The sequence below is a fragment of the Pelecanus crispus genome, chromosome 23 (assembly GCF_030463565.1).
Source record: "Pelecanus crispus isolate bPelCri1 chromosome 23, bPelCri1.pri, whole genome shotgun sequence".
NCBI classification, from domain to species: domain Eukaryota; kingdom Metazoa; phylum Chordata; class Aves; order Pelecaniformes; family Pelecanidae; genus Pelecanus; species Pelecanus crispus.
In genome coordinates, this window is record NC_134665.1 from 997,255 (window position 1) to 1,018,174 (window position 20,920).

Genomic DNA, 20,920 nt, shown 5'->3' on the forward strand with positions numbered 1-20,920 from the left:
CAAAGTTGTGATGTCCGAGATCCAGGGCCACGTGAAGGCCCTGGCAGAGATCTCCAGGGAGTTTGTGATCTGTTTTCTGGTATTGTAGGGCTACAATGTGCTAGGGTTATGGGGTGACAGGGTTATGGTATGCCAGAGTTTAAGTGAGTTACAGATAAAGCATCTTACTGTTATGGAGAGAATCTGGGTTTGTTGGCCCTGGGTTCCTGGGGTTATGTTATTTTTAGCTTACCTTGTGTTCTGTGTGGTCTTTTTTTGTGGCAAGTCTTTTTTTTCAGCTTGTTTGCCTTTTTAGGGTTTGGAAAGGGGCGTTTGGTTTGTGTGCGATGTTTCTTCTGGTTGTTTTTTGCTGTTCTGGTGGATTGTGCTGTGTTTTCTGTCTTGAAAGCGTCATTTCTGGTGTAATATGTCTACTTCATGTCAGGCAGTGTCCCTTCTGGTGCGGTCTGCCTCATTTCTGGTGAGTCGGTAGCTGTGTTGGTAGGTAGGTGGGTAGGGAGGTCCATGTGGTCCATGGAGAATGACTGCCAGCGACTAACGGGCAGTTCTGGGGAGGGGTGAGAGGGCTTGTGGCCCATGGGTAATGACTGGCAGAGGACTAAGTGTGCTTCGAGCTTGTGTGGACTTCCAAATGCATGGTCATTTCTCGTGCCTTGAGGAAGAGCCCTGGGAAGACACCAGCCACACAGAAGGACAAGGGTTTCCCCAAGGGTACGTGGCTTTCTGGTTTTTGCTTTTGAGTAAGCAACCTGTAAAGAGGCTGCTGTCATTAATTTTAGTGACATTTTGTCAAGTCCTAGACTGAGTTTCATGTGACTTGAAGCATTGCTGACAAAATGGTGGAGGTTTGTGTGGGTGTTGTGGATGCTTCAGGTTTGAACGCCTGCTCATGGTGGTGACTGCATGCAGTCCTTAGCTCCTGTCTCAAGGCACAACGTGTGCTTAGGGCGAGGTTCATCATCCATGCTAGTGGATGTGAATCTGTATTTCAGATAGATTTCTTGATCGTTTTGGATAGTGGGGGGTGAATTTCTTGTCAGATCTGATTCCAGCATCCTTGGTTTTGCATCTTCACGTGGCTGGCAAAGAGCTGGTAGGAGGAGTGGGAGAAGGGTCAGTGGTGCCGTTTCCACATTGACCGCTTGTGCTGGAGTTATCAGGGTTCTCTTCCATCTGTGGTTTCTTTGCAGGCATCTCTTGAAGCCACTTGTCTGTTTTGTGAGGGGTAGTGGACTTAACGGGAGACCTGCTTTAACTTTTTTTGGTTGTTCTTGCATTCTTTGGCAATATCTACTTAAAAGTCTACTTCAGGAAAAGAAGAAGAACTCACTTTGGGTTTCTGTGTCTGCCTGAAAGGACTAAGCTGATGACAGAGAGAACTGATGTGAAGAGCCATTTTTTGGCGATATTGGGTGCCCCATCTGACTTGTCTGTCTTTCCCTGTGGGTAGGGTGGTGGTTTGCGCATGGCACTGCTCTGTGCTGCTGGGTCCACGTCCCTGTTGGTTGCCAGATGCAAGGCAAAGGGCTTATTCTCGTTAAAAATGACTTGTCTAATTTCAGAAATTGTCTGCATAGAGTTAAAGATGAAAGTCTTCCTCATCTCTTTGTGCACTAGTAGAGAAGCGGTGGGGGGTTTTCAGGGCAGTGCCTGTGAACGAGCCTTTAGGAGATGCTGTCCCTTGACCCTCAGATGGGGCAGTGAAGAGTTTGAGAAAGTTGTGGGTGTTTTGGTGTTCACCAAAGCAGGTTTGTTTTTTTTTTTTTTGTAGCTTATATTTCTTATGTAGGAGAGCTGTGAGGCTGGGAGGACAGACTGTGGGTAGGAGGAAATGTGCTTAGTTACATATCAAAGGAAGATAAAATAAATATCTGAGTAAGGGTCAGTGTAGCCATTCAGAGCTCTGGATGTTTAAATGTGGACCTACACTTTTACCACAATGGATTTGCTTACACTTTTTCTTCTCTTCTAGTTCATGCGTGGGTACAGGAAAGAAGGCAGCAAACGTATACAGTGGCTCAAATCCCTTTTTCTTGCTGGCCATAAAGGTGCCTCTCACTGGGAGCTTGAGAAGGACACCGTGTTACAATTCTTGATTCCTTATATGCAGTCTTAAGGCTACTCACATATCTGTTTTTACAGTCTAAAAAAGATCTTGGCTGTGGCCATGTGGTTGCCTGTTAGCATTCACTTTTGAGTATTTGTTCACGTGAACCCCTGTGCAAGAACGCTTAATGCATATTTCCTAGCTGAGTTGGCACTCTTTTGGTGCAACTTTGCTGCTTTCAGCTGGTTTCCGTCTGGTTTCTTCTAACAGTAGAGCCACTTGTATAGGCGAGGTCACGGTCGGTCAAGTTCTCTTGCGCATGTCTTTGAAGCCATCTTTACATAGGAGCTTTTCTTATGTACCGCAATGTGCTGGTCAGCTTTTTCACCCGAGCTAGTTCAAAGCCTGCGCAGCATGACGTAACCACTGCCTGACGAGCTTTCTTTATATCCCATGGGAGCTCGATGGCGATAATGCCATTTCTAGCTTTCCCTGGGAGACAGGGAGGAGCAGAGCTCCTGTATCACAGCTTGGCTTGGTCTGGGAAGGCAAACTGAAAAGCACGTGGCGGTCACAGACACTTCTGTCCTGGGCCGTGAGCTGTGCAGATGCCAGCAGAAAGCTCTGGGAACACTTTGCACACAGGCCAAGGCGTTCCTGCTGCTACCCCAAGTGTCGCCAGCCCGAGCCCTGACATCTGGAGACCGATGTTTGATGGCAGCAGGGCAGGGGAAGGCAGAGTTGCCTCCTCTGCGACAGGAGGCTGCCAGCTTTGGAGCAGGCATGCTGTGGTGGGGTCAGACCAGGTGCCTTTGCTGTCTTCTGTTCTTCCTGTGGGTCTCGTGCTCATGGACAGCCCCATCTCTGTTGACAGCCTTTGATAAATGGGGATTTGGAGGAGCGGAAGTTGTTTCTCCCTCCTGGGAGTGGGGAGCGTTCCTGCTTGGATGCAGCTCCCTTGGCAGATGCTTGTGCTCATCTCTCGTCCCCGAGGTCTGATTTGTGCCTTTCCCCCCACCCAGGCTGTGTTGCTGGCTCTTGTGAAATGGGGGTGCCGAGGGCGGATGGTTTTACCACAGCTGGGAAGTTCCAGTCAAGCTGTCAGGGAGGGTTTCTTCCTGGTTCTTGCGGTTACAGGTTTTCAAAGAACCCAGCAAAGAGGTTTTCCAAGGAAACGTGGCCAAGGCAAGTGCAGGGTTGAGCTCTGCTTGCTGTCAGTGTGGATTGTGTCTGTGCTCGGCCAGGCACGCAGGAGCTTTCAGATGAGGAATGGGACTATTCCAGGGTGAAGTGAGCAGTCAGGATCCAAAGTGTGTTCTGTGTAAGGCAATCGGGTGGCAATGTGCAGTTGGAGCCTTCTTGTTTGCTTACCCTTTGATTTCAGTGCTGTCCTCTAGTCCGAATCTTGCAGTGTTTTTGCTGAGGTGTAAAAATTAAAGGGATAAAGCAGATCATCCTCGCCCACGCACGCACCTTCCCCCCAGCTCCAGGTGAACAGCCAAAATCTCTGTGGGTACGTTGTTTTATGAAATGTGTATCAGATATCCAGCATCAGGGGAGTTGTGTACAGCGAATGGCTGCAGGTGCCTGGGGCTTGCTGGTGTCACCTGGAAGGGAAAAAGGGAGCAAAGGTGACCATGGGGACTTGTTACCAAGTACGTTTATTTGTAATCTCTCATTGTACGTTGCTGTATGTGTGCCTTGCAACATTTAGCTCGCAGTACTTCCTCCTCTCCTCCCCCTCTTCCTCCTCCCGATCGTCTTCCTCCACCTCCTGTTCCTACTCCTCTTCATTGTCATCCTTTTACCCTTCTTCTCCTCCTCCTCTCTGTCCTCCTGTTTGTCATTGCTGTAGTTGTCCTCATCCTCCTCCTCTTCCTCCCCCTTCCTCCCACTCCTCCTCCACAACTTCATCCTAATCCTCCTTCTCCTGTTAAATGTCCTTATTCTCTTTTTCATCCTCTTGCTCACCTTCTTCTTCTTGTTTCTCCTCCTTCTTCTTCTCTTTCTCCCCCACCTCCTCCACTGCCTCCTCTTTGTTCTGTTCGTCTGTTCATCCTGTATGTCATCCTCCTCTTCCTTCTCTTCATCTTCCTCCTCCTCATCGTCCCATTCCTCTTCATTCTCCTTCTCCTTTTCCTTCCTCCTCCTCCTCTTCCTGCCCCTCTACCCCCTCCTTCTTGTCCTTCTCCTCTTCCTCCTCTTTTTTCCTCTTCTTTCTCATGTTTGTCCTCCTCCTCCTGTTCTGTGTCTTGTTCCCCTATCTTCTGCTCCTCCTCCTGCTCCTCCTTCTTCTCTTCCTATTCTTCCTCCTGCTCCTGGTGCCACCTGTTCCTCTTCTGACTGTTCCTCGTGTTCCTCCTCCACCTCTTCTTTCTCCTCCTCTCACTCCTCCTCATGTTTGTCCTCCTCCTCCTGTTCAGTGTCTTGTTCCTCCTTGTTCTCATTCTCTTTCTGTGTTCCTTGTCCCCTTCATCCCCTTCCTCCTCCTCCTGCTGTCCATCAGTTCATCCTGTTTGTCTTCCTTCTTCTTCTCCTCCTCCTGTTTGTCCTCCTGTTAATTCTCTGTGATGGGGTCATCACAACGTGGTTGGTTGGGTGCCTGGGAGTCGGTGATAGATGAAGGGATTCCCCGTTTAGAAGCAGCTTTCCACATGCCCTTTTCTTGTGTCAATGTGAGAAAAACGACATGCTGACAGTGGGGGTTTTAAAGGGTTTGTGGGTTGGAGAGAGCAGGGAAATGAGCTCATTCCACTGGGCACTCTGTCCTGTGCTGCTAAAAGGTGGTCTCGGGCTAATCGATTCTGTGTTACCATTTGTGGTGATAAGTTGATTTTTTCCTGTAGGGCTGTAATACTCCCTGCGGTTTCATTAATGGCTTTTTCTAGTTCTCTTGACACATTTGCAGTAGCTCGCTCTAGTTTTGCAACCCCTAAGCATGGGATAAAAGCTGTTACAGACAGGGGGAACGTAGTGCCACGTGCCATCAGAGGGCTGTAACACTTTTTCCCGTAGCTATCAGTAGCTGGGATCTCCAGAGGCAGAAGAGATGCTGGTTCTAACCTGTGTGGGAGGTATTAATGCACTTAGAATCCCCTTTTCAGCTCAGGTGGAGGGTAAATCCTGAAATGCCCTTTCTTCACCTATCCAATATGGCCCTAGTGCTTGTGCAAATAGGGCAGTCTGATCTTCAAATGAGTCTGAATGATGCAAATGATTTCCTGTGCAAGGGTTAGCATGTGCCGGATTGGGCTGTTCAGGTAAACCAGTAAGGCTGGGACCCAGAGGAGATGGCTCAGAGCATCAGGATCCTCTAGGCCCGTAGTGGCAGCCAAACTCTTACCATTACCATTAGTTTGATTGTGGCTTCCTGCAGAACAGCAAGTGAATCTCTCTGTGAACATCCACGTTGTCTGGCAGTGTGCAGGGCCGGATGAACTCCCTCCAGGAAGAAATGGCCAGCGTGATGGCTTATTTGAATGGGTTTCACGTAAGGGCTTCTGGAGAATCTCCCTTGCCCGCTCAGTGGATGTGGTAGATGGGAAGGTTTGGAGGAATGTGTGGAGGAATGGCGATTGCCTTTAGGGAGAGCTCGGGGTTAGGAGGAAGAGGGCGGGGCCGCCGTGCCCCCATGACGCGCACCTTTTGTCATAATGCGCTGGGTGAGGTGAGGCGCTGGCGGCAGCCCGTGCACTTGTCGTCCAGGAAAGCCCTGGGCGGAACGCTGAGGCCGGGCGCCCGAGTGGCCGTAGCGAGCGGTCGGGCCTGGGAGCGCTGCGTGCGAGAGAGGGAGCGGAGGAGGAGCCGGGGCCGCGGGGGCCTCTCCCCATCGTGTGGCCGCCCAGCCGGGCTGCGAGGAGGAGCATGTCGTGCGTCCACTACAAGTTCTCCTCCCAGCTGAGCTATGATACGGTCACCTTCAGCGGCCTCCACATCCCCCTCTGCGACCTCAAGCGCCAGATCATGGGCCGCGAGAAGCTGAAGGCGGCCAACTGCGACCTGCAGATCAGCAACGCCCAGACCAACGAAGGTGCGTGGGGGTGGTGGGCGCGGGGCCTTGGGCACCTAAAGCTGCCTGTTTATCTGCAGATGTGTCCTGGTTTTGTCTGGGCCAGAGTTGGTTTTGTCCCTAGTAGCTGGTGTGGTGCTGTGGTTTGGATTTAGCATGAGAATAATGTTGATAGCACACTGATGTTGTAGTTGTTGCTCAGGAGTGTTTGTGGCAGTCAGGGACTTTTCCGCTTCCCATGCTCTGCCGGGTGCAGAGGAAGCTGTGAGGGGGCAGAGCCGGGAGAGCTGACCCAAACTGGCCGGAGGGCTGTTCCATACCATAGGGCGTCATGCTCAGTATAGAAAGTGGGGGGAGTTGGCTGGGGGGCAGCGATCGCTGCTCGGGGACGGGCTGGGCATCGGTCGTCAGGTGGTGAGCAACTGCGTTGTGCATCACTTTGTGCTTTGTATGTTCTTTTATCATTAGTAGAAGCGGTATTACTATTTCTCTTCCTCTGCTGTCCTATTAAACTGCCGTTATCTCAACCCATGGTTTTTACCTTTTTTCCCCCCCAATTCTCTCCCCCATCCCCACGGGGTGTGGGGGGAGGGTGAGCAAGTGGCTGTGTGGTGCTTAGTTGCCAACTGGGGTTAAGCCACGACAAGATATTTAAACTGTGTTCAGGAGAATGTCTGTGAAGAGACTTAAGAGCACACTGTTAGGGGTCCTAGGAATGCCATTGGATTGCATGGCACGCGTAGGTAGAGATCCATTTCAGAAGTCTTGTAGTTTTCTACTACTGTTGAATGAAATTGTCAAGAGCTTTTGAAAAATGGTTACTTTGCCTGAAGGGCTTTGCTGCAGAAGGGTCTGTGAATGTTGTCTTGGGTTGCTAAGGTACTGTCAGCTTCACACATGCCAGCAGGCTGAGTGGCCAACTGGCTGGCGTCACTACTGGAATGGTTGGGTCTGTGTCAAACAGAGCCTTAAAACCAGACTGATGGATGGTCCTAAATGTGATGGAGCCCAATTCTTATCCCCAGGAGAAGAAACGTTTTGAGATAGGCCGAACATGTGGCTTTTCTTATAGCAGGTGAGGAACAGAAAGCAAAGTTTTAGAAGAAAAAGTGATGCTCATAAAGATGTTCCCCCGTAAAGTGTTACTCTAATGTATATCATACCAGTTTTACAAAGTGTGTTGCTTTGTTTTTCATACGTAATCAGAATCCAGTGAAGAAAATGTGTCTGCTTCACTAGGTTCTGTTAAGCGTGGTGTTCCCTAAAGGTGAGGTTAAAGAAGGAGTATTTTTGCTTGAAATGCATAACCATGAATTTCAGTTTTTATTCATCAGATGTAGATGCTTAAACTCACTAGAAGTAAACAGGATTTTAAATGTCAGTGGAAAAAAATGATATGATGGACTCTTTTGAAGATCTGGAAAGGCAAACTGGATGGTTGAGACCTATTTTAAATGTCGGGGGGGCAGGGGTGTCCTCTTCCATGCTTCCTCTAGAGGCATGTTCTATAAAGGCAGAATTCCCTTCAAAAAGCCTGCACTCAGGAATGATGCATTTCAACTTGCCGCCTCCTCTTAATTTGATCTGAACTTCTTGACCTGTCTTTTAGAATGGATGTTCTCACAATGTTGTGGAAGAACTGTGAACTGCAGAGCTCAGGATTCCTGAGTGCTCTTTCCTGCCCTGTAACATTCTGACTCCAACCCCTTGGAGCATGTGCTATTCTGCTTCTCAGGCAAGAGACAACAAACCAACAACCAAACAACAAACCCCAGCTGGGACCTGACCTGGTCTTAGTGCAGATGGCAGGCTGTCTTCTGTGTTCTGTCAGTCCTGAGTGACCTTGGAGACCAGTGTGCTGCTGGCATTCAAACTGTTTTAAATGAATGGAAAAGATTTTGCTGCTTGTGTGTGATTATCAAACCTGAAGACTTCTAGGAATGTCCCATTAGTGTGTTGAGACGATAAAAGCGCAGTGTTACATAGAAAGCTTTGCTTTCATCCCTGTGAAGGGATTGCTTGAAGTGCTATGTCATTACGTAGTAATAGACATTCTTACAAACTGAATACTGTTTTGTTCTGTATTTGTGTTGTTTTCAGAATACACAGATGCTAATGCGCTGATTCCAAAGAACTCATCAGTGATCGTTCGAAGAATCCCTGCTGGAGGAGTCAAAGGCACCAGCAAAACCTATGTTGTGTAAGTATCCATACAGCATTGTACCCTTTGTTAGGGCTTTCAGTGTGTTAGCTGGTTTTGTGGATATTAGTTTACAGAGGCATTCCGATTGCATCTTTGTTGTTAAAGGTGCTGTTAATTTTGGTTGTCATGAGGTAGATTGTAATGTATCTGTCCCAAAGTCGACTGGGACATGGGGTTTGAACTGGAGCAATGGTAACTTTTAAGATGATTCTCTTGGGCTTCTTCTTGGGCTTGATTTTGCTGAGACCCAAGTTGTAGGTGCTGTTTCCTCTACCTGAGTGGTCATTATTAAATCTTCTTGCTTCTATTGCTTTTATAGTGAAGAGAGACATGCACTGTAGTGTGAACTCGGAATTTGTTCCCATGTCAGAAGAGTCTGATTGTTGGGGTTTGACTCTTTCTTGCCTTTGGGGGAGGGAGGGTGGGATATGGCAGGTATTCTTATGCCCCAGGTCTGGGGTTTTGCATCCTAGCTGTAGAGGAAAGAGCAAGGGTTGCCAGCTGGCGAACCATGCAAACAAGAAGTTCCATTCATAAGGGATTTGTATCAGTTTCCTAAAGACAGCGTCCGTTTCAGGCAAGAGAAAAAGAACACTGTCCCAAAGTGTATTGCCTTTAGTGCGAGTAGAGTGAAAGAATAGATAATCCTTTCCAAACCTGAAACGCAGGAAGCAGTTTAGCACATTGCCAACTGTTGCTAGTTCTCTTTCTACATCTGTTTTTACCCTAAGCTGACATCTGTGCTCCAGGTTTTAGTTCTGTATTCCCAAGATTTAAGGAGGGCAGATAACTGGGTGTATTGATTAAAATGACAGCCACTCAAATGCCATCCTGCCTACAGCATCATTGCTGTCATTTCTGTATTCACACAGTCCAGTTGTGTATCAGCTGCATTAGCACTGTTTGAATGGTCACGTTTTCCAGCCTTCTTAAAGATAGGCCTCTCCACCACAATTAGTAGGTGTTATTAGCTTGTGGTTTTGCCATGTCCTTCTGATGTGGGTTCCCCATAAATAAAGTATACTGATGAGTTACAGTGTGTCTCGAACAGACAGTACAGCAGCATCCTGGTGCCCATGAAGCACTTGCAAGCAAAAAAACCCTGAATTTGTGTGGCTCTGCATGTAAACTTTGGGCACATTACTGCAGCAGTTGTTGCAGTGCTTTCAGGCACTACTGAGTAATTCTGGACGCCACGGCGTTGTGCTTATAAACATGGCCTTGTTTTGGGGGTTAATTGAAGGATGGATGCTCAGTGCTGCCTTGTGAATGCATCCTCCGTTTCTGGTTGGGTGGCACCCTCTCCTGGTATTGTAATGCTGCCCTAAAGTGAGAGGACAGATGCTGCTGGCATCAAAGCTCAACTAAATCCCTGTGTGTGGGGACAAGGAAAGAATGGCACTGCTGTTGTAACGTTGAAAATTAGCCGTGCAGATTAGCTTTTGATTCCTCCAGCTGGAAACATTGCAGAAACTGCTGGTAGAGTGGTTAATGTTTGGGAATGATGAATGCATGCTGTGATGGTGGAGAGGCCTTGAAAATGTGTTACTCGCCTTGCAGTATGTTCTTGAAGGGAAATGCACGAAGAAACCACTGTGTGGTAATCTACAAGTATTTCCTTGTACTTCCTCATCTTCAGGAGGTACGGGCTCTATTTTAAGTTCTGATCACCTCCATTTCTCTTCCAGAAGTCGAACGGAGCCAGTGAGTGGACCATCAAAACCAGTACGTAAAAACACAATCTCACACTTTTTTCTGCACACTGCACTTAATTCTACACAATGTAGCCTGGTATAAATTTTCCAAACAGTAACTTAATCTGTTTTCCAGTAGAACACAGTATATGTTGTAAATAGAATGTATTTGATTCAGCATCGTAGTGTGTATGTTTGTATCGGTTGTTGTGTGCTTTTGTTCCTTGCAACACAAATTGTCTGGAGTGCATTTTTTGCCATTTTCACATTGTATTACTTAGCTTTTGTATTGAAAGTCTTTTTTTTTTTGCCTAATGTTTTTTGAAAATCCATTATTGTTCAGCTTGGTACTGTTCCTTAGTTCTGATTTGGGGGTTCAAACAAATATGATAAGTCACATATCCCATACATTTTGAGGACAGTTCTGTGCAGCTAAATGATTCCTTTCCATGTCCTTAAATACCTGGGTATTTGTTCCTAAAACTGAATGATTGAAGTGATATTGCTTGGGCCCCTCTGAGTGCATAAATGTCTTTCATAGCTTGCTGTGAATTTAAACATCGTTGCTACACAAAGTGCTATTGTCAAGTTCTGCATTTGATCTTTCCACTTTCTCGGATGAAGCAGTTTAGTTGAATAGTTTGTCTGCAAATGGAAATACCTAAACCCCAGTGTACAAATGTTGGCACAAGTTTAGAGCCTGGTGCATTTGTGGGTGAAATCCCTGTGTTTTGTCCTAACCTCTGCCTGCAGTATGCCTTTGGAGCTGGGTGACTTCAGGGTTGGATGCTGCTTCAATTTCGCAGAGGTTAAGCCTGTCTTTAGTGTACCACCATATGATGCTAAACATATGGAGAAGGAATGATGAACTGGAGTGAGGAATCTTTTTCTGCATGTAGAGATCTTTTTTCCCAGAGTCTGCTAAAAACTGCTGCCTTGAATTCTTCCACTGCGTTAGGCACTAAAGGACAAGAGCGTTTTCCACGGAAGGCTTTTAATCTCTCTTCTGATCCAGTTAGTGACCCCTTGAGGAGAGCTGTTCAGTTTACATTGTGAAATGTTACTCTATGCTTTTGAACAACTTCAGGCATAATAAGCAGTGATTCGAGTGTCTTTCTGCTAAGGTTTTACTGGTGTGAGCTTCACTGCTGCTTGTGGCGTAACAGAATTGAGTATACTGGAAAAGGAGCAAGCGAAGAGTTCCCCTTTTTCCTTGTGGAAAAAGTGCCCTCCAGTCTTAGTTCTCAACAAACACAGCAGTCCATTACGAACCAGTGGCCTGAGGACTTCATTCCTGCAAGCTGTTCCGTAGGGAGCTGGGAGGGAGGAGTGTGGCTGCAATTTATTCTCAGAAATCCCTTTTTAGCTGCAAATTGGCAGCTTCCTTACCCCTGTGACTCTTAAGCAGTTGTGAGCATTTGACAAGGGTCCCTCTCTGAGATAGTCTGGAGCAGTAAGTTGATCTCAGGCGGGTTTGGTGAGTTTGGTTTCTTCTCATTAACCACAGAGGCACTCTGGAGCTGTCACAGGTTTGGACGCTTTTTTGAACAAATGCCGATTACACTGGGTTGGAAATGCCTCTTTCAGTGACACTCAGAGGATATGGTGCAGCCTTTCAGACTGCAGTAGAGGTGAACTATTGCTGTGTTTTGATTGTAGAACTTGAATATGTGTTTAATGTTTTGTGCACAGATCAATGACTCTTCTGGATCTATTTCTCTGGCCCAGCTCATTAAGGTATATCTAGATATATTCTTGTCAAATGCTTAAAACCAAAAGTGTTTGCTTTGTATTTTTAAATCTTATACGGTGATCTATAGCTGGATAACTCTTGTAATGTGAACAGAACTTTAATTTAGATTTTACTAATTTAAAAGTATTTATTTTAACTGTAAAATATGTGCGTATTTTGATACTGTCCTGTAAAGAGTAGTTGCCAGTCTGGGAAGATAGAAGGGGAGTACCTTATCAGCCTCAACGTAATGTTGCCATATTACTCACCTTCAAGACACAAAGAAGCAGCACTGCAGAAGCTGTTTACCGTTTTTCATACGTTTCATTCATGTTGTGTTGGAAACTAACACAACTTTCAGAGAAGAATTATATGGTCTGTAAGTTATGGACATTTCAGGGCGGGTTGCAACAGCCAAACGAGAAGCGTTTCTGGAACATGGACGATTGCGTGGCTATTTTTGAATTTCTAGTCACGATAGTTACAGTTCCGTTCTGTGAATGCTGCAGAGTTTCATACATCGTAGTACATCTACAGTGGACAGCACAATCTAATTTGTTTGAGTGCAGGCTGCGTCAATTGTGTAAATGTACCTGACTGTTTATAGGAATATGCCAATGTGTACGTGTGGCATATTAGCAGATGTGACCTTCTGAAACTGTTGCAGTGCCGTGTTTTGCTGTGGAACTGCTTGCGTTCTGTGCTCAACAATGTGTAGCTTTGCCTGGTGATGGCAGTAGTGATTGCACGTTGTGCAAAGGCGTAGTGCTAGCCAATGGAATGAGTGGTCTTTCGAGTGACAACGATGAGAGAAGGCCGGGCCTAGTGCAGAGGAGCTGCTTCTTTCTTCTGAAAATAAAGGCTGGAGTTCATTTCCAAGAAAGAGAAATCTCTTCCCACTCCTAACTTCTTCCCTCACTCACTGCAGAAATTACACTGTGTACCTTTGGCCAAAAAAAAAAAAAAAAAAATTAGTTTGGAAGGTATCCACCAGAAGAAATTGGACTCCATTAGTGCTGTGCCTAAATGTGTCCTTGATTCTGTAAACTCATGTGAAGTTTTCCCCTGAAATGTGAAAAACTGTCCAAGTGGTGTAGACATTTCAGCTTTTGAGAACATTTAAAGAAAAATACAGGAAAATAACATAAAGCAGCTCAGAACTGTTACTTGCTCTGACCTCCTGAGTGCAGACTGGCTTAGCATGGAGGCAATGTGTTGTAAAAAGTTTTCCGGTTTGTTATTCCTATGTATTAAATGCCATATTTGAGTTTGGGTCTATTCCTAGGATGCGTTATTTTGTGTTTTGGAAGTGTTCTGTAAACCGTTTGGGTTCAAACAAACTAGTCAAGTATCTGTAAAGTTGTCTGTAAATGTTAATGGCAGTGACTTCATAGGTGTTGATCTGGATGATGTTACAGTTGAGAAAAAACTGTCTATATGAATGACTTGACAGATGTTGATGTGAATGATGTTACAGTTGAGAAAAAAACTGTCTATATGAAACAACCATTTAATAAAATACTGAAACTAGATGGTTGCTTTTGTGAATGAATGCATCTAAAAGCAAAAACATGCGCTGTTGATCTGAAAGATAGGTGCTTGAAGGTCCAAGTCATTTACAGTCCCTCCCTTTGTCCCTGCTTATGTCTGGACTAGCGTGCAATAAAAAAATCTGACCAAATACTGGTTAAACAAAAGCAGCTGGCTTCAAGAATTTGAAGACGTAGTTGTGCGTAAGGTTTATGAAGAAGTTAGTAGGGGGGAACATGCAGTTTGGACTGCCTACAGCACATGATGGTGACATTTCTACTGAAAAGAATCCTTTGTCTTGCTGAGGGATTCTAAAAAGCTTGATTCCTTTTCATGCTTCTGTGTCCGAAGCTCAGTTTCAGCAAGCAGAAACCAACTTCCCTGACTCCTAAGTTGAGTGTCCTTTTAATGCTGCAAAACGTAAATCATGATAGTGGCATACATCTTTCTCAATTAAATGTACAGCGGAGATCTTCTCCTTCACATAGTCTGGAGCTTAATATCAGTTCAAAAATACTGGACAGTGTAATTGTTTCTACGCGGAGCTTGAGTCCACGTGGAAGAAAATGGGGCTGGTTCCACAAGCCTTTATGTAAGGTGCAGACAGAGCCCAAGGTTTTGGGTGCCCAGGAATGCTCTTGTCAAGCAGGTTAACGGGCACCCAACCCCCACATAAGGGCGTAAGGACTCCCCAGAACATCTTCAGCACAACTCTGTTTTATATGAGTAGCTGTTTTGGTGCAGCCTCAGCTGGCACTGTGCTGCTCTTGACGGGACTGGGTGAGTGCTGTGGTCTTTGGCCGTGGGGGCTTCACTGTGTTTCTCATGCGTGTGTCAAATCCTGACCTGTTAAACAGACTGCCAATCTGGCTGAAGCCGATGCTTCCGAGGAAGATAAAATAACAGCGATGATGATACAGTCTTGCCAGGAATATGATCCATCCAAGTAAGTGTTGCTGATGTCAGATCTGTTCTTTGAAGATGATGGAAAAGCTGCAGAGATGCTTGTTGGAACAAGAGAGACACCTTTGCATACCTTTTTCTTTCTTTCCCCAAAATCTTTCAGTTACCTGAAGAAAGCCTTGGGTCCACCTCCACCATCTTACACTTGCTTCCGTTGTGGAAAACCTGGCCACTATAGGAAGAACTGCCCAACACATGGGGTAAGATTGTGGGGGACTGCTGGTGTTTGGTAGTTTGTCATTGTTTTTACCTTGGCAGTCACGTAACAATACAGAAACACTCCTATTAAGAATTGTTTGTCTTGGGGTGAAACGCAGAGGTTACCTGGCAGTGTTGCAAAGCCCTTCAGACTTCCAGGGAAACCTGCAATTACAAATGTAAAATTGGCTTTTCTCAAGGTCATAGACATTAAATATGTCCATAGACCCTTCTCTGTGGACTTTCACGCACATTTTTGTATATTTCAATATCACTGGAAATGTTTCTGGTTTTAGCTCTTTTTAATGACTGGTTGTAGACAGCTTTCAGGATTCCGTCTAAACCCAAGATGTTTCTGTTGACCCCATCTTGTGACTAAGTGCGTGTTTTAGGTACACAAGCCTCTGGTTGAGTATTCATGCCATTGAACGTTCGTCACTGAATGCATATGCATGAGGTCTGAATTCAGCCTTCATCTAGAGATGGTGAACACAAGTTTCCCCAGCGAGTGATTCAGAGCAGCGAACTGAGCTCTCGCGCTGAATTGCGCTGGGGAGGAGGAGCGGGTTTGTGTCTCTTCTCCGAGTGGATGGCGAGCGCAGGGGTATTTCCCCCTTCAGGAACCTGAAGTTAAGCCAAAGAATGTCAAATGAGTTCAAAACACTGCTCAAGCCTTTTGAACGTCCTGGCTCTGTTCTTTTAGGAAAAGAAGTATGTTAGTTGAGCAACCCTTACGCTGGGTACAAGGAGAGCACTAAAGGCTTTTGCTGCTTCAAATAGTCCTTGAAATGTCATTTTAAGTGTGGGTCCTGAGATGAGATATGTCTGCATTTCTTTCCTTAACAGGACAAACAATTTCAGTCTGTTCCCAGAATTAAAAAGAGCACAGGAATTCCCAGGAGTTTCATGGTGGAGGTGGAAGATCCCAACACCAAGGGTGCTATGCTGACGAAAAGTGGAAAATATGCAATACCAACTATTAATGCGTAAGTAGGGAATTAATTGGACTGACCACAAAGGTAATAAGAGAAACGATGTGTAAATGTCCAAGTGGCAATGCAACCAAGTTGGCTGGCATCTGGAATTACGGGGGAGGAAGCATTGTCATTGTAGCTTAACCTTAAAATCTGTGATACTTTCTACCATTAAAATAGGGCGGTCCTTCTGTTCCTGCCCCTGCAAGTTGGTGAAACTTGTGGTATGCTAAGAATCTGTATTTCTGCAAAACGTTTCAGTAGTGTTTACAGCGGAGTCGGTCTCTTTGAACGCTCATTTTGCTTCTGGGTTATGCTTCAAAGGCTTCCTGCAAAATGTAACAAAGAGCTGTTGGACTGAGCTTTCCTGCCCCCCTGACTTTTATCCAATCCCATGTGTGAAACAGACTGAAGTTTTCCTGTGGCTATAAACTAAGAAAAGACTACTGTGTGCTGACAAGAGTGGCTGCTTTCAAATGCACTTGGTAGCACTTGTGTTTTTCTGTTGTGGATCTCCTTTTGTAGAAGCTGTAACACAGGCTTCCTCCATTAATCAAACGTAATTACTCAGAGACTAACTTTACCCTGAGCCTGCAATTTACACTTACCCTCTGGCAAAGGAGAGGTGGGATTCATTTCACCTTATTTCTGGGTGTCAAGGAATTATTTTTCCAGTCTGAGCTGGTTTCTGAGTTGATCCAATGAATGGGAGAGTTCTGCAGAAGGAAAATTCTTCCGCCCCTCCCTCTTTTAGTGCTGTGGCTACAGAAAAGTAGTTCAAACGAAATGCCTACATGTTAGAAGGCTAATGGGGAGTGAGAAGGATTCCATCTATTCTCTTCCTTTGGTAAAATGCAAAGCTTGGAAAAGTTTCCCTTTACCCATCTTTAACTCTTTCCTTTTTCCTTCCCCACCCCGCCTCCAGGGAAGCTTATGCTAGAGGCAAGAAGGAAAAGCCTCCCTTCCTACCAGCGGAGCCGTCCTCCTCCTCCTCCTCAGCTGATCCTGTTCCAGAGGAGTTGTTGTGTCTCATCTGTAAAGATCTAATGACAGATGCAGCTGTTATTCCCTGCTGTGGGAACAGTTACTGTGACGAATGTAAGTGTTACTGCCCTGTCTGTTCATTCAAAACATTGCATCTGATCTTCTGAAAGCAGAAGTAGGAGATAACAAAATTACTTTCTTACATGCTCTATTTAACACTTAAGTAGATGCTGAACAGGAAAGAATGCTTCTCGTATAATGGGGAAAAAAAAGGCAGAAAGCTTTTTTCCCTTTTTACCTATCTAGTTAAGTCCTCTTTACATGGGAAAGGACGAGTATGAGAAGAGTGCATCACTGTGCAGGTGATTACAGTATTGGATATGGAATGCATTTGGTTTGTCCACAGCCCTTTCCCTCATACAAAACTATACAGCCAGCTCTGGTGCCTGACTGTGCTCTGCAACAAAGGGACAGTTAGGCATTTAATCCACGTTCTTCTCCATGGGAGAGCTGGTTAAAACCTTCAGAACTCAGACCTACTAATGGTTTTTTGAGACGTGTTTTATTCATTAACCTGGAGGTTGGTGACTTCTCGCTGTACTAGAGAGTGGAAAAAAGACTCGTGGGAACATCAGGACACAGCCTACTCTACATCTTCAGGTGTGACAGTAGTGAAATATCAAAGCTGTACGGTTGTGTGCTGCATACGAGACATTTGTGACACTATTGAACTTTTATAGCTTCATGCTCTCAATTCCAGACCACATTCACCCATTAATCATAGACGTGTTTTGAGAATTGATTAGAAGCCAACAAATGTCCTCACTTTGGCTAAAACCTGTTTTGATGGTTCTAATTATTCACAGGCATTAGAACAGCGTTGCTGGAATCTGAGGAGCATACCTGCCCAACGTGCCACCAGACAGACGTTTCGCCTGATTCTTTAATTGCCAACAAGTTCCTACGCCAGGTGCCATGATGCCTTTTACGTAAACTGTTTGTAAGACAAGTCTGTTTGTGAAAAGGTGAAAGGGAAGCAAATACTAATTTACATCTCCTTTAAGCAAGGCTAAATGGAACAAGGCCAAATTTACTTCTGAAATCCATGATCTGTTGTTACAGAAGCTTACAGCCTGGCACATTCAGGTCACACTTTTGTTTAAGATGATTGCCTCGCTTTCAGATTTGGTGTTAACACTGAAGTACTTTAAATACAGATACTCTGAGTCACCAGTCAGTAATATCAGTGTCTAATGGGATGTGTTCATATATCTGTATGGGGATTTATTTTACGGTTGATAGCATTTATAAGAACACAAAAGCAATTTTACTCTGTGGAGGCTTTTGTTAATTTATCTACTGAAGTTCCGTATTACCTTTTTGTCAATGTTTTTCTGCCTCTAGGCTGTGAACAACTTCAAAAATGGAACTGGCTACACAAAAAGGCTCCATACACAAATTCAGCAGCAACAGCAGCAGCAGCCACCACCACCACCACCACCACTCCTGCCTGTCACACCTCCTGCTGCTCTGGTGAGTGCTGCTCAACTGTCTAAACCTTCCCCTCTGTCAATCAGCAGTCTGTTGGAAGAGAAGGTAAGTTTTATTTCAGCATATGTGCTGATTCTTACTTTTCATAGAGCTTATTTTCCAACTGTTTGCATTTATGCACAAGGGCTACCAGGTTCCTGTTCAAAGACAGCCCGCAGTAGCAAGTGTTGTGGGCCCCCAAGGACAACCAATACCCACAGCTGGTAAGTAACTAGAACTTCAGGATTTCCTGAAAACAATTATCTTCAGACCAGCTGAATGGGATTTTTTTTTTTCTTTTTTGCCTCCCCACTCCAGTAGGTCATCCAGTGAGAGCCAGAACAATTCACTCAGCAGGTGGCAGAGCAGGCTGGGAACTGTGAGTATTCTACAGAAATTCAATAGATGCCTACTTGTAACCTGCTAAACGAGGCCATAACACATAACTTATACAACAGCTGATTTCTAATGAAGTGAATATGCATAGATAGCAGTGGAGGGAGAATACACATGGTAATTAATTTTGAAATTTGAGTTGGGGCTTTAACAAAGGGGATCTGGGCTTGCAGTAAGGTTATTGAAAACAAAACTCCAGTAGAGGATGGAAAAGAGGACTCTGAAAAATGAATGCTTTTTTGAGGAAACCATAATTACCTATAAAACTTAAATATAATTAAAGGATCAAATAGAAAGCCACCCTTTTGATCACTGCCTGAATACGGCTGAAGAAATTGATTTCCCAATAGTAAACAGCCTCCAACATTCTTTTTTAAATAACTTAGATGATACTGATGGAGCAAATTGTTGGAAAAGTCAACGCTGTTATTTTATGACAACGTTGAATTTCTTTCAATTCAGCCATCTCAAATAGCCAGGATGCTTTCTCTCAGTTGGAGAGGGAGGAGTCTGTTTTATCTATTATTGCAGTGCCAAGTGAGTCCTTCCTTTTGGTACATATTTGTAATGGCATTGAGTGACATTGCTAGCGGCTGAGTTCAGAAGCTTTTAGATTTGACTTGTCTTGAAATGCAGTCACTGTCCTTGGTTAGAGCTAGAGGTAGGTGCCAAATGTTGCTAGGACATCTGGCTAGAAGTGCTGATGAAATAGTCCTGTAGGTAGGATTGCAGTACAAGTATTTTGCATCCTGTACAACTTGCCAAATAAGGAGTGAAGTTAAGTAGACTCAGCTGGCATTTTAAAATTGAGCTCTCTTGAGGCTAAATCATGTTTTCTTGATGTTTGGTACTGCATGGGAGCTGTTAAGATTTGCTCTTTTTGCATCTTACTGCAAAAAAAAGATTGCACTGCATGTAGTCGTGGAGGAGTGAAAAATGTGCCGCTTCCCGTGCCAGTATGCACCACCTGAAATCAATCAACAGCTGTGGTGGTTCATGAGATAGGAGTGAGTGGAAATAGAGTTACCCTTCCTGGATGTTTTCACACGAGCAAAGCAGCAGCTGTTCTGCCTTGTAAGCAGAAACTCTTATCAAGCTCTTGACTTTGCAGTAGCATCATGTCAGCAGCTGAAAGCAGCTTTGCCATAAGCATATGGAAAAAAAAAAAAACCAAACACAAAATTGGGACAAAAAAAATTGGTGAGAGTGACTGTTTTGAATTACCTTCAGTATTTTTTTTTTGTGTTGTGCTTTTTTAAGGTCCAAGTCTCCCCGTAATGCTTCATCTTACTCTAGAAGGTCATATACCTATTCCAAGTCAAGAGCTGGTTCTTCCCATTCCTACTCTCGAAGATTTGGTCGTTCCCATTCTCACTCCTACTCGCGGTCGCCGCCGAATCGAAGAAGAGGCAAAGGGAAGAGCCGTAACTCTCGGTCTAGGTCAAGGGCACATGGTTATCACCAGTCAAGGTCAAGGTCACCCCCATACAGAAGATCCAAATCACGGCCAAGATCACCAGTATTTAGAGGCCAGTGTCCCATGAAACAGACTATACCTCAAGGGGAGGAAGAAAGGCAGCCTTTTAACAGACACACACAAGTTCCACCCTATGATATGAAGGTTCACTATGGCAGATCTGCTGACGTCAGAGATCCTTTTGAGCAGGAAAGATACAGCGCATGGGAAAGGAACTATCGAGAATGGTATGAAAAGTTTTATAAGGGCTGTTCTGTTACAAGGGGCTCTCTGTTCATGCTCCCAAGCAGAGATGATGCCACCCCTGTAAGAGATGAGCCTAGACCAGCAGATTATAGCGCTTTCAAACCGGGGTCTGAAAAGGAGAAAAGAGAGAAGGATAAGCCAAAAGCAAAAATTGAAGAGGCAAAGCAGAAAGTAGAAGTGGCTTTTCCTCCAAAGAACAACAATATAACAAAAGCATCTAAAGCTTCCCAGAAGATGGACACCAGTCTTGAAAAATCTGCTCAATTGGAACCTCCTGTAAAAAAAGCAAAGAAGGAGTAGCCAAAGGCCAAGAGTGTTGAAATGTTTTCATCTTAAAAGGCTGAGAATATTTTGATATTTTCCTGTAAAGAGTAGTTTCCACTTCGGGAAGATAGAAGGGGAGTACCTTTTGGAGGCAGGGGGTGGGGGGGAACGGGGGCGTTGCAGAAGCCATTCTGGAACATGGACAATCGCATGGCTATTTTTCTCTTTGTTTACTAGCATGTGTATAAACACAAATCTCATGTTCATAAATAAAGTTAAGATTCTTTTAGCCTCGTCTATTCCCTGGCATGTCTGTATTACATTTCTAAGTAGCATCTTACCATAAGGGAACAGAGAAGTCTCAAAAAAAAAAAAATCAAACCAAAGGAAAAATCCTGGAGTGGGAGGGAAGACTTAGAGTTGGTTAGAAGGAATTCAAGTAAATGAAAGAGAAAGCAAACCCATTCCCTTCTTGTTTGCTCTGACTGTCCCTGAGTTGGGCTGTGGGTGGCTGTCGGCAGGGTGGAAGCCTTGCATCTCTCTTCACAAGTCCTCTCTCCCTCCCCTGTAAAAGCTCTGCAGCCTCAGGTGCTTCTGGGCTTGGAGGCACAATGAGCTGCATTCTTAAAGCTACCTCAGGCCTTGGTCTACAGAGAGGGGGTTTGGTCTTGGT

At 45.0% G+C, this 20,920-nt stretch overlaps 1 protein-coding gene across 1 annotated transcript; it reads left to right on the top strand.

The window, feature by feature from the left end:
• The first annotated feature begins 5,911 nt into the window (after positions 1–5,911).
• Positions 5,912–20,283, top strand: LOC142595812 (E3 ubiquitin-protein ligase RBBP6-like). Its single transcript, XM_075724663.1, has 16 exons — positions 5,912–6,077; positions 8,157–8,251; positions 8,850–8,863; positions 9,921–9,984; positions 11,646–11,690; positions 14,073–14,161; positions 14,282–14,378; positions 15,223–15,362; positions 16,276–16,448; positions 17,201–17,304; positions 17,739–17,804; positions 17,850–17,930; positions 18,010–18,088; positions 18,186–18,243; positions 19,521–20,043; positions 20,179–20,283. The coding sequence occupies exons 1-16, from the start codon at positions 5,912–5,914 to the stop codon at positions 20,281–20,283; spliced, it is 1,899 nt and encodes a 632-aa protein (XP_075580778.1).
• Positions 20,284–20,920: the final 637 nt, after the last annotated feature.

Bases quoted from the DNA above. Each gene is read 5' to 3' on its own strand.
- LOC142595812 (XM_075724663.1), top strand. From the start codon at position 5,912: ATGTCGTGCGTCCACTACAAGTTCTCCTCCCAGCTGAGCTATGATACG. The intron at 17,305-17,738 runs GTGCCATGATGC...TTCTGCCTCTAG, and splicing joins CCAACAAGTTCCTACGCCAG to GCTGTGAACAACTTCAAAAA. The intron at 18,089-18,185 runs GTAAGTAACTAG...CCACTCCAGTAG, and splicing joins ACAACCAATACCCACAGCTG to GTCATCCAGTGAGAGCCAGA.